This window comes from Otolemur garnettii, unplaced genomic scaffold (genome assembly GCF_000181295.1).
Source record: "Otolemur garnettii isolate 467f Iridium unplaced genomic scaffold, OtoGar3 scaffold00017, whole genome shotgun sequence".
Taxonomy (NCBI): Eukaryota; Metazoa; Chordata; class Mammalia; order Primates; family Galagidae; genus Otolemur; species Otolemur garnettii.
The window spans coordinates 10,441,582-10,455,488 of NW_003852412.1; the positions used below are offsets into that span (position 1 = coordinate 10,441,582).

Consider the following 13,907-nt stretch of genomic DNA (forward strand, 5'->3'; position numbering starts at 1 on the left):
AAAAGTGATTCCATATGTTGAAATACATTAATAGTTTCTTCCGTATATAATTTAATCCATGTCATAGATTCAATTACTGCTTATACTTCCATGTAGAATCAAATGTAGATTCATATAGCCAGTCCAGACTGTTTCTCTGCTGCCTTCCAGTGACAGTACAAAATATCATAGACCTTTATCTGCCTATTACATAAAATAAAACTAAAAGTAAAACCGTCAAAAAAAAAAATTTAGAGAATATGGTCAAGATTGAGTCCTGTTGGCCCCCAACAAAACTGGTTCTGTGTTTACTTTTGTTTGTTCCGCATCTAACACTAATTCGGGTGTGCAAAGGCTCTGAGTATAGGTGTGTGGTTTTATAAAATTTCAACCTGTATCTATGTCTATACCTACAGAATTCCTACTGTGTCCTTTAATAAACAAATGTTCGGTCAGTGAATGACTCTACTTGTCCACCTGTTGCTTGGCCAGCTCACGTTAGACTCCACTGTATCCATAACATCTGTAATACTATGTGCCAGCACATAGCTCTGACCATGCTGTGAGACAACTGATATTTGCTGATGGTCTCGCTAAGTAGGAAATCCCTTGATATTGGGGGCCTGTACAGTTAATTCCTGTATGCACAGAGTCCAGGAACAGTCTGTACCCTACTGTGTGGCAAATACAAAATAACAGCACATTGAATGAGTGAATAAATGAATGTCCAACATTACCTTGGGTACCAAGAATATGAGATGGCCCAAAGCAGGGCTCCTTCCCTACAGAACCTGTAGCTGATGGGCAGATGGATGAACTCTGACATCTCTTGTGACTGTTGCCTTGGGGCCACATCAGTTCTCATGCACCAGTGGATATGTAGTAACCCATTTGGGAGGATTCAAACCAAGAAGTCCCTCCTGTCCCCCAATATCTAACTTAGACGCCCACCTTGAAATTCTGCAATTTGCACAATTCCTTAGACTAAGGAAATAAAAGAGAAATACCTCTGAGAAGGAAGAAGTATTTTAGGAATTCCTTAGCTATTTATTTATATATTGGGTATGAAGTAGTTTAGCAACTCTATCCCCCAGCCACAATAAAGGAGACGGTTTTATCGGAAAAGAGCAGAGGAAACACCTGTGGCTCTCCACCCATTCTCTCTCCAGTGATGTGTCCACAGGACCCTGGACAGATCACAGAAGGCTGAATCCCCGAGCGCTCCAGGTCTTCTCCTTGGCAGAGGACTCCTGGGGGACCTGCACAGCACTAAAACACCTTGGCCTGAAAGCTGCACCCTCATTTAGCCACAGAGTGTTGGTGAGGCGCTCAGGAAGGCTCTGGCACCTCCCTTCTGAAAGCCACAAGTGAGGGAAACAATGAGTGCAGCATCCCTGGGGAGAATGCCCTGGGGGTGGGTATCGGCACAGGCTTAGGAGGCGCTGGAGTAAACAGAGGCAGCTGTTTCCATAGCTATCGCCCCAGGAACCTTGCAAAGGAACAGATTTACTAAGTAGAACATAGACAAGGCGGAAAGAGAAAATCTGTCATTTCCAGGCAGTGGAGGGAGTGCAGTGCAGACACTGAGGGCTCTGATTCCCCGTTGTTGACATCTATGGGAGTTTCCTGTGTGTGCCTGTGGGGGAGGGGGTGTTTTGCTTTTATCAATGTAATAGGAATGAGGCAGACTTGATAAATCCGGCTCTGCCCTGAAATTGCATTAGAACTCTGCGAGTATGCTAATCACATTGTCCTGATTCCCTCAGAAAGACAGGCAGACGAGTAGACATTCTCCTTGGAACTTTCCTGTGCAGGCTGCACCCCAGGGTGTGCAGCTCAGAGATGGCGGTAAACACGATGGGTGAGCCTTTCCGGAAACAGCGAGTGGGCGGCTGTCTTGGGACTCCTAGCCTGTGCTCCGGGGCTAGAGAAGGGCACGGCCAGCTGATGCGGAACAGTCATTCTTCCTTTCAAAAAAGGAAATTGCCAGCATTACCACTGCTGGGTGATGAATTCTATTTCTAAATGACAGTCTCTTCTTTAAATCCACACGATCTGGCATTTACAGAGCAGGGGCCACACCCAAGTTTTGCTTTTTGATGCTATTCCAGCTTCACAATAGCACCTCTTCCCATTTTGCTCTAGTGTTGAAAAGCTAGTTGATGACAAGGCAGTGATGGAGCCAGGCCTGTGTCTGACTGATAAACAAATCCCTGTTTATGTCTAATAATGTAGGTCATTTTATTAATTACATGTCTGGGACACCTGTTTCCTCAAAGGATGTTGTAGAGTTCCTGTAGAAATTTGACACCCATGTGTCTGCTCCACTAAGGGAGTGGACGTCTGATGGGACTGCTTTTAGATTTCCATCTATGGGTCTAAGGACACTTGCCTCTTTGGACTCGATATTGGTATTTAACTGGCTCTATTAACCAACTTGTAAACATGCAAGATGTGAGTATCTAGTTTGTAGACTGTCTAAGTCCCTTTCTTTGTCTTCTACTTCCAAGGATGGGCAAGCAGAGGAAAGGGGAGCTAGTCTTAGAGGTTGAGCATAAGGGGAAGTGAAGAAGGGCGGATGGTCACAATACTTGTAAGCACCTCCCAGGTGCTCATAAGAGACTGAGTTTTCTCTTTGATTGCTCTGTCTACACTGAGGAACTTTCCCTCAGACTGGCCCCCTCCTGCCTCAACTTATCTTCAAAGACATTAAATAAACACTGCCTTTATTTTGAAGTTGCCATGTTCATTATAAGATGATTATTGTCCAAATAAAAAGGATAACAAATGTGAAAGAGCAAAGCTAATGAGATCTGGGCAGCGCCTGTGGCTCAGAGGTGTAGGGCAACGGCCCCATATACTGGAGGTGGTGGGTTCAAACCCAGCCCGGCCAAAAATTGCAAAAAAAAAAAAAGGCTAATGAAATCTAGTAAAAGAAAAGAAGGCATCAGCAATGTTTAGATGGGTATTTATAGAACTTGTTCTGTACTTCACTAAGCTTGTCACTCCCCTGCTCTAAATCCATCTCACTTAGACTAAAACCCAAGGCCCTCACTATGGCCCTCAAAGCCTCAGGGATCTGTCCCAGCCACTTCCTTGGAACCACCTCCCCAACTCTGTTCAGCCACCTGCCTCCTTGCCATTCTCCACTCAGGGGCCTTTGCTCTGGTTGTTCCCTGTGTCTGGAAAGCTCTGGGCGCCTGTTACCAACCTATGTTCTGGCCTTAATCAGGCTTCTCTTTACATTTCCCCTGCTCAGAGTCTCCTACTTTGACAACTCTTCCTAAGATAGCAGCATCTCCTGCATTTGCTAACTACACATCATCCAATAGGGTAGCTACTAGCCACATGTGGTCATTTAAATTTAAATTGCCCCATTTTATAGGCAGTGCAGATATACAACATTTCTGTTATAGTGAATGTGCTGTGAGGCAGAGATGCGGTAACCCTTTCCCCTGCCTTATTTTTGCTTGTAGCACACACTGCTGCACGGAATCGCACATCTTTGTTTTGTTATCTGTCTTGCCTCTAGAAAGAAGGCTCCATACAATCAGGGACTTTGTGTATTTTGTTCAATCTCTGATCTTCAGCTCCCAAAAAGATGCCTGGCATACCATAGTAGGTGCTGAATAAATATTTGCTGAATGAATGATCCGATCTTTTCATCCCAGGAGAGATAAGCAGAATTATTAAAGGAAGATCTTCTCCTTCTTCCTGGCTTTGTTTCTCTTTGAGTTTCCTTCACATGATTCATTTGTCCCAGAGGAAGAAGCAGAAATGACCATATTCGCTTTGAGTGGACACTATCCCATTCACAGGTGGTCCCTTTCAAATCTAGCAATGTCCATTTAATGCTGGAGCCATTAAGATAGTTAATGGATTAAGATAGCTTTTCTGCTAGAAAGCCTTTGTCATTTAGTGATGAGAATGTCTCACTATTATTTAAGAGTGGGAATTGTATATGACGGTTGGTTTTATAACTGCTTATGATTTATAATGCAGATTGTTCTGATGCTCCTCAGGCTTCCCCAAAGGGTGATGGGATCCTGGTAACTACTGATAACTCTTGATAAACAGAAGGTCTGTGCTTTTCCTGGGCTCCACTGAAGGTACTCTCTGAGCCTGCTTGCAGGAACAACTTTGCAGGAGAAGGGCCCAGGGCTGCAGAAGGCTATGGAGAGGAAAACTGAGCTAGGACAATCAGCATGATTCTGAGCTTTCCCTTCTGAATTATCCTCAAGTAATCTGATGCATTATCTGTAGCCCATGAATTCTTTTCTGCAGATAAAATTCAAGGGACTGCTTCCTGTGGTTACTGATGTTTTACTGCAGGACAGAGTCATTTCCTGACCTACCCAATCGTAGGTCATTGGGGTAGGTCAATGGAATTGGCAGAAACTAAAGTTTGTGGCCAGAAGATACACCATGGTTTCAAGAAACCAATAGGAAAATACAAAACAAATACAAAATTTTAAAAAATGTTTATTTATGCATGTATGTGTCTTGTTCATTAAATAACTGACATAGTAAGAGGGAAACAGCTACATTTCACTGAGTGCCATGAAGGAAAGCTTAGATAATACATGCATTCTATTTCTGGATGAAATGACTATTTTAACACTTTTAGTTCTGGAATTGATTTACACACCTAGTACAATCCTAATGAACTAGGTGACTTAAAATATAGAAATTTACTCTCTCACAGTTCTGGAGGCCAAAAGTTCAAAATCAGGGTGTTAGCAGAGCCATACTCTATCCAAGGAACCTCTTCCAGCATCTGCTGAATCCAACTGTTCCTTGGCTTATGGCTGTACCTTCATCTTCATCATCTCCTCCATATCTGTCTTTTCTCTTCTTTGTCTCTGGTAAGAACACTTGTCATTGGATTTAGGGCCCACTTGTATACTCCAGGATGATTTCATCCCAAGAACCTTAACATAGGCCTGGCTCAGTGGTTCACACACTGTAATTCTTCCATCTGGGAAGCTGAGGCAGGTGGTTCACCCGAGCAAGGGCCAAGACCCCATCTTTACTAAAAATAGAAAAAACAGCCAGACATTGTGTTGGCACCTGTAGTCCCAGCAACTTAGGAGGCTGAGGCCAGAGGATCACTTGAGCCCAGAAGTTTGAGGTTGCTGTGAGTTATGATGCCATGGCACTCTATCCAGGGTGAGACTCTGCCTTAAAAAAAAAAAAAAAAAAAAAAAGAACTTTAACATAATTACATCTTTTTCAAAATAAGGCCACGTTCAACAGGTTTTAGGGTTAGTACATCTTTCTGGAGGCCCCCCTTCAATCCACCATAACTTCAATTCAAAAATGGACAAAGGATGAAAGATTTCACAAGAAATGTTTGATTTCATCAGTAATCAGACACAACTTAGAATCATAAAGATCATTTTTTCCACTAGTTTCCACTTCTGATTTCCAATATAGGTGAGAACATAAGGAAATAATGGCTTTCCTACATGCTTCTGGAAGCTATAAATTGACACAACCTTTCTGAAAGGACATATATTATATATTAAATGTATTATAACTAGATCTTTCTTTTGCCCTCAAAAATTCTCAGTAGATTCCCCAAATAAGGCAAACAAATGGTCAATGACAGGAGACAGATTGAATGAACTACAGCATACCATAAATACAAATGGTGAAAAAATAATTTTAAATGAGAAAAATTTCAATATAAAGGTATGCATAAAACAGTTTACAAAAATGTCAAACTCTGGGTCAAGATGGTGGATGGAGCAAATGCTAAGTCCTCTGTCCTCCACCTTACATTATATTCTACATGCATGGATGGTGTATAAAAATATTATTCACATAATAAATAGCTGAGGTCAAAAGAAAGAAATAGAAATCTTCAGATGCCAGAAAGGGAAAGGAAGACATAAGAGAGGGTAGGAGTGTGTGGGATTGACACTGTCCAAGGTCTGACCAGGACATGGTCAGCAGGCAAGCTGAGAACCAGGAACACACTGCCCATCCCCACCTGGAAAAAGAGACAGTCCACAACTGTACACAGTGGACAGGCTGGGAAATGTCACCCATCTGTGATGCAAACCCTGAGCCTACCATCATCTTGGCACAATGTGGAAATCTAGAACTGAGCCACTGATCATAAAACTAGCTCAAAAGCTTATAAACTCCTACAAACCTCTAGCAGATGCAAACTTAAAACCCTAAAGGAAAATAACCCAGACAATAACATAAACCTCTACAGGGAAGCCTTCACAATTCAGGGTCCCAGCAGGAAAAGACTCCTACAGAAGAGTGATTTGGAATTTTGTGTTCTTGTCTCAGGATTCATTTTTTACTTTTAAAAATTATTAATGACACAAAAGCTTTCCTTTCAGTGGGTTATATCTGTCGATATTTATAAATTTAGAAACTAAAACCAACAAACTTTTTAAAACACAAGAACCTACAAGCATAACAATAAGGTATTGTATATTTTAAAATAGCTAAAAGAGAGGTTTTTGATCTCATCATAATGAAATGCTAAGTGCATTAGATGATGGATATGCTTACATTGATTTGATCATTATATAATGTATGTATGTGTCAATATATCAAGTTATATCCCATAAATATGTACAATTATAATGTGTCAATTAAAAAAATTTTTTAAAGAATCTGTAAGTGCACATTTTATTAATCATCAGAGCAATGATGTCATTATTTATCATGTAGGCTCTGAAAATACCGCTGTACACTCACGAGAATGAAAAAATTAACATCTTTCTATTGTTGTGAAAATTATCTTCATCTCACAGATTTCTTGAGCGGTCTTGGGAGTTTTCTGGGAATCCCCAGACTACACTTTGAGAACCACCATTACTGAAGATGTGCTTACAGCCAAGATTATTACAGTCCTGCCCCATTTGAGATAGTCGCTAACCTAACAAGTGGGAAAATTAGCCCCCAAATAGTTAGAGATAATAGAATCTTCAGAGACGGGCTTTCACTCTAAATGTGCAGTATGTTCTAAGCTAAGCATGTGCTCATGCATCTTCATAGTCTAAATATTAGATATAAAACTGCTAATGGTTAAAGGGTGGGCATCTCTGGGCAGTGTAGATAATACATATGGTTTTTATTTTATTATTTATGACTTTTTGAATTTTCTGATTATTACTCTTTTTCCATTTTTAAAATTATTATAAGACACACATAGCACAAAATTTACCACTTAATCATTTTTAAATGTACTTTCAGTGGTATTAAATATATTCACAATTTTGTGCAGCCATCACTACCATCCATCTCCCTAACTCTTTTCATCTGTTAAACTGAAATACTTTATCCAATAAACAAGAACTCTGCATTTCCCCCTTTTCCCTGACCCTGGAAATTACCACTCTGCATTCTGTCTCTATGATTTTGACTACTCTAGGGATTTTATATAGATAGAATCTTGCAGTATTTGCCTTTTTGTGACTGGCAAATTGAATTGCCTTTTTAATTCACCTAGCATAATGTCCTCAAGATTAATCCATGTTGTAGCATGTGTCAGAATGTTCTCCTTTTAAAGGCTGAATAATATTCCACTGTACCACGTATATTACATTTTCTCATCCACTCATTGTTTGATGGACACTTGGGTTGCTTCTGTGTTTTAGCTACTGTGTATAATGCTGCTATGAACATAGATGTACAAATATTTGGAGAACCTGCTCCTGATTTCTCGTGTTGATACCCAGAGGTGGAACTGGTGGATCATGTTGTAATTCCATTTTTATTTTTTTAGGAATCACCATAATGTCTTCCACAGGGGTATCATTTTATATTCTCACCAACAGTAGGTACACAGGCTCCACCTATTATTTTCTACTTGTTTGTTTTTGCTAGTAGTCATCCTTATTGCTATGAGTTGGTCCAATTATTTCTCAGATAAGCATGTTTTAGTTTTGTAATCAGAAAGAAAATTGCTGTACTGAATTGAATTCAGATTATTTTTTCAAAGGAGGCTACTGCCCACTTTGACTCACCTGAGACTATTCCTTCTGCCAGGAGGTCTAGGACCTTCAGAAAAGTTCATACAGGTGCACGGGCTTGTTATTTGGGTAAGGCCTTTCTATTTAGCTAATCTGGAGTTTGTGGAGTTTTGGACAATTGCTCAGGTCAACTTTACCCTTGCTTAGTAGATCCATTCTTCAGAGAGTAAATGAACTGTGTCAAAACTGCATTAAAAAAAGAAAGCTAATGTTAATATACTTAAAGTCAAACTTTCCAGGCTCTTTGAATGACTTATTATTTAAAAATATGCAGATATGCTAAATACTCTATTTCTGTAGCAAGTCTGTTTAAAAATTATAAGCGATTACATTTGGAAAACTTAGTTTCAGTTTTTGATAGACTTGAAAGAAATTGTGTTTTATTTTAGAAATATTATTTTAATGTAAATTTTCTCCCTTTTATCCAGCTTCCTTCATTTAATTCTAATTAGTGAGTGTTATGGTATTTTATACTAGAGACATTACAATTTTAAAGGATTTTAGTGTTCATCTTAATGTAGTATTTCCATTGTATATGATGAAGATTGCTCATCAGTGTCAGGTTGAGGGTGGGGAATTCTATTATTAGGAAAGTTTAGAAAAGGTTTGGTAACAAATTTAAGCAACGCTCTTGCATTGTGACCCTCCTAGAGATATGTAGACAGAAACTTCCCAAATTTAGATGACCACAGAACTTGTACTCCTCAGAGCATCTAAATAAGGTTACCTACTACAGATTGTATTAATACTTCAGAGACCGCTAATCCATATACCCTCTCATGAAAAAGGGGAGATCAGGCCAGGCTTAGGTGACTCATGCCTGAAATTCCAGCAGTCTGGGAGGCAGAAGCAAGAGGATCCCTTGAGCTCAGGAGTTTGAGACCAGTCTAAACAAGAATGAGACCCCTGTCTCTACTAAAAATAGAAAAAAATTAGCCAGGCATTGTGGTAGGCACCTGTAGTTTCAGCTACTTGGGAAGCTGAAGCAGGATGATTGCTTGAACCCAGGGATTTGAGGTTGCTGTGAGCTGGGCTGATGCCACTGTACTCTTGCCTGGGCAACAATGTGAGATTGTCCAAAAAAAAAAAAGAAGAAACAAACAAACAAACAAAAGGAAGGGGGGATGAAGAGTTGACCCTCTTATGGTACTTATGTCCTCATTTAATATCATTGTTTTTGGCTCAGGGCATCTGTGGCTCAAGTGGCTAAGGTGCCAGCCACATACACCTAAGGTGACAGGTTCAAATCCAGCCTGGGCCCGCCAAACAACAGTGATGGCTCTAACCAAAAAATGGCCGGGCATTGTGGTGGGTGCCTGTAGTCCCAGCTACTTGGGAGGCAGAGGCAGGAGACTTCCTTGAGCCCAGGAGTTGGAGGTTGCTGTGAGCTGTGATGCCACAGCACTCTACCCAGGGGGACAGCTTGAGGCTCTGTCTCAAAATAATAATAATAATAATAATATCATTGCTTTGTAGTTTTATTTTATTAAGTTCCTGTTTTCAGGGAACTTATACTCTAATAGGGAAAACATGAGTGAGTGCCGGGAAGAAACCAGTTGCACTGGCTTAGACGGTGTGATTAGGGTAAGCAATAATGAAAAATCATTTCATGCAAGTGGTGGCTTTTGAACTGCACCTTGAAGACCAGGAATTCATGCCTATGGGGAGTTCAGAAGGTTGGAAGGCAAGAGACGTCCTTAACTGATAAACATTTGATGTCAAAGAGTTGGACAGGCTGGCATGATGGGTTAGTATCCATGTCTTCATCTCAAAAATGTGCTCAGTGTGGGGTGCTCCATGACTGCCTCCCCTAACCCCACATCACTCTGCCCAGGGAAGGAGTCCTGCCCAGCCCATTGTACCTGAACTGGGAGAAAGGTGTGGTGTGAGCAGTAACAGTTGTCTGATCAACTGGTGATTCCAGTGTCGTCAGTTTCCTGTGTTGAACGTCTCCATTAGATCCAAGCTTAGAAGGGGAAGAGGGTTGGTATGTGATGAGCCTCTGTGCCTAATCCCAGCACCCTAGGTATCAGCCAGCCCTGTAGAAGATTCCTGTGCCACCTGCGTGTGGGCTGTCATCCACTGCAGCTGGCTAGTTCAGCTCTCTGCTTCCATCACAGGCTCCCATTTCCACTCAAAGCCAGTAGCTCTTGTGGTTAAGTGTTTGGGCTCTGGGGTAGGATTGCCTAGGTGTGAATTACTAGGTTCCCATGTACATGTATACAGTGAGATCAAGGAAAAAGAATGCTAATTCTGTGTTTTAGGCTTTGGGGCAGTAAAAAAAGACCAAGAAATAGATGGTGAAAAGGTATACAAAGGAATAATAAATATCTCCTTTGGTTCTTCTTCTTTTGCAGTTCTATTTTAAACCCAAAGTGGATAATGCTGTCCAGGCTGAACCACTGAACAGAGCCTGTGAAAAATTCCCATCTCCTTGTCGGCCATCAGTTGAGATAAGATGGAAGACTCCTACAAGGATAGGACTTCACTGATGAAGGGCGCTAAGGACATTGCCAGAGAGGTAAAGAAACAGACAGTAAAGAAGGTGAATCAAGCTGTGGACCGGGCCCAGGATGAATATACCCAGAGGTCCTACAGTCGGTTCCAAGATGAAGAAGAGGACGATGACTATTACCCACCTGGAGAAACCTATGATGGGGAAGCCAATGACGATGAGGGCTCAAGTGAAGCCACTGAGGGTCATGACGAAGATGATGAAATCTATGAAGGGGAGTATCAGGGCATCCCCAGTATGAACCAAGGGAAGGACAGCATCGTGTCAGTGGGGCAGCCCAAGGGCGATGAGTACAAGGACCGGCGGGACCTGGAATCGGAGAGGAGAGCTGACGAGGAAGAGCTCGCCCAGCAGTATGAGCTGATAATCCAAGAGTGTGGTCACGGTCGCTTTCAGTGGGCCCTTTTCTTTGTCCTGGGCATGGCTCTCATGGCAGATGGCGTGGAGGTCTTTGTGGTGGGCTTCGTGCTACCCAGTGCTGAGACAGACCTGTGCATCCCAAATTCAGGGTCCGGATGGCTCGGTGAGTGCATCATGTCAGTGAGATTCTGACACTGGCTTATTTATTGAGCACAGTTATCAATCTAGGGAATAAATACCTATCTGGAGCACTGCATTTGTTCCACCCAAATTTTGGGAAAGAATCAAAATAATTGTTCAGCAAATACCTGTATTTATCCACCACATAGACTCTGTAGTTAATCTATATTTTCTTTATCATCTATCTAACCATCAATCCAACTTATTTTTTACGTATTTCAAAATAAGTTAGAGTCTATTTCAGCTTACACCCCTATAATAGTTGCATTGGTTTCTTCTTCAGTAAATACCAAAGATATGCCCTTGGAATGTAATAAAGCTATTATTTAAAACTTACTTGACACCTTTCTAAATACAGAGATTAATTCTATAAATCTCTGACAAATGTGATTTCAAATTTTACGCATAATATGTGGTTTAATTATTTTTAGGGGCCTGCTGATTTTTATTTTTTCTATAAACTATGCATGTTTGCTCATTCTTTCAATTAGCCTTATTCGTAGAATTTTCCCTAGGCAACTTTTCTTTTTATCTTTTTCAAATACTGTCCTTTGTCCTCAGATGATTTAAAATCTATTTCACATCATATTCATATTTAAATTACATGTTGAAAACAATATGACCTCTCTATAAAATATGCAGACAGCAGATTTGATCTTTGTTTTGAAGTTACCATGCACTGTTTTCATTTCTTACGTAGCTGTAGTTAACACTCCCTAAATTTGTGGAAGGGGAAGTATAGAGTAAGAAGATAGGACACGGGCTCACAGTGGAATACCCTCAGCCGTGCAAGAGTCCACTTCAAACACTTGGCATATAAAATCAGAAGGATTTTCAAAATCCTTTTGCAAATCCTGCCTCGGAGAACACATTTATATGCATATCAAATCTTTATATGTTTTAAAGTCTGTGAATCCAAGGGAATTCTCTGAACTAAAACTTGAAAAACAAAAATATACCATTTTGTGGAAACCCAGTAACTTTGTTCAGCAATGTCATAATCATTTATGCTGAGAAATGTTTGGGGTGATTAAAATTACCCACCATTTCCTAACGTGGTCTGTGACACCACAGGAGAGATAAACTTGAATGAGGAAAGTATTTACATCTTGTTACTCCTTCAATACTTGTTTATTTTATACGATGCATTCCCAGCTTAATATTTGTTTCTTTATGCTTAGCTGAAAGAAATGGATCCATGAAAGCAGATTGTGAAGGGTAAAACGTGGAGGTCAAGGGCATATTTTGCATATTTTTGCTGGTAGAACCATTTGTGTGTTCAGCTATCATAATGGCAGACATCACCATGCTTCGGAGGAGGGTCCTTAGTCATCCATCAAAGTGATCGTTTCTGTAGATCTGTTCTGTATCTAGTACTGTATTTTTGGTTTTTTGGGTTCCCCCCCTTTGGTGAGCAAGTTAATGCACTAGAAGACTGTATGTCAAAATATTTATCAAGATTTTGCTAAAGAAGATACAGCCTTAGAAATATATACGCACACATATTTAGCCATTGGAGGCTTACATTGAGAATAAAAATCTTTTGATGTTATGATCCTAGATTTTTCTATTGGAAACATTAGAGAAAAATCTCAGCCACACTTGCCCTTGTGCCTTTATCTTCCTGGTGCTAAATAAAAGCACAGTATTACATATGCTTCCCTTATCAGTCTATCCTCCAGACCCAGAAACCCTGACGATGTTACACACCCCCAGGTGGCATTCAGAAGTGTAGATAATGCTTCAGAACAATTGGAGCACAGACATTTTCATCTGCCCATAAATGTTGCCTGCTTTAGTGAATTAAAAATCTGTCCCCAGGAGTGTATAGTTTTCACTCAATGCTGTGAGTCCCCAACAGAAGCATTTTAATAGTTTCATAACTGTGCCTTCCGGACTTGCATTTCAATTATTTTGCCATTGTAATTTCACTCATAATTGCATTCTAACAGAGTCTTTTTAGACAAGCATTTAAATTGTTTTGCCATTTTCATTTCATCAAATAATAGCTTTGTAATATAATTACCACACTAAGTCACAGCAATAGGATCAAAATGCAAGAAAGAAAGATGCATGACCCGTGTTTGGTGGCATTTGGAGGATATAGATTTGCAAATAATTTCTCATTTGTTACTAAGCATTGTGGCATTTTGCTCAAGGAGGAACAGGAACAAAAATATGACCCAATTTATGTTTTAATTATTTGGGAGATTGATCCTCTCTTTGAGTTTGCTGGACGATGGAGTTAAAGGAAGCCAAGGGCATACCCTGTGTGTGCAGGTCAGTGTGTATGGTCTGTGGGTACATATAACATTAATTGGGGCAGGAGAAGTTAGAGTAAATATTTAATTATCTATTGAGCTGTGCTTTGGGGAACTAAGTGTGTCATTTTAAGATAAGCCATTCTCTATTGCCAAAGTCTATTTATTAAGCACTTGTTGTGTGTAAAGCACAGTATTACCACAGGGGATAATGGTGGGGAGAGAGAGATTTCTCTATCCAAGGAACTCTAGTAAGGAAAAATCACAGACGTCTGCAGATTGCCAGTCTACGGGAATATCAGTAGTCATAAAAGAAGTGTGAATAAAGAGACTTCAAGTGGGGAGAACATGGTAAGGAGTAAAGCCCTGACTGAGGCAGAGGAGAGAAGGAATGGATTTGAGGCTGTCCCAGAGGTCCGGTCAGTGAGGCATGCACTTTGATTAGTTTGGAAGGGGGAGGAGCTGACTGGGTAATGAAAGGAAGCCAGTTCATTGAATTAGATAATGCAGAATACAGGTTTTAGCAGGAGGAAGAAAGATAAAAACGTCTAGTTTTAAAACTTCCCACTGTGGGATCCTTGGAGACAACTGAAGAGGAGTGCCAGTGGGCTA

The 13,907-nt window shown here is 40.5% G+C and overlaps 1 protein-coding gene across 1 annotated transcript in view; it reads left to right on the forward strand.

The window, feature by feature from the left end:
- Nucleotides 1–13,907, forward strand: part of SV2C (synaptic vesicle glycoprotein 2C) — a 241,488-nt gene that overhangs the window by 52,513 nt on the left and 175,068 nt on the right. The window contains exon 2 of the mRNA XM_003785923.2: nucleotides 10,337–11,017. Within this exon, the coding sequence (XP_003785971.1) occupies nucleotides 10,438–11,017 (580 nt within the window). The 5' untranslated portion in view covers nucleotides 10,337–10,437. The remainder of the gene's footprint in view (nucleotides 1–10,336; nucleotides 11,018–13,907) is intronic.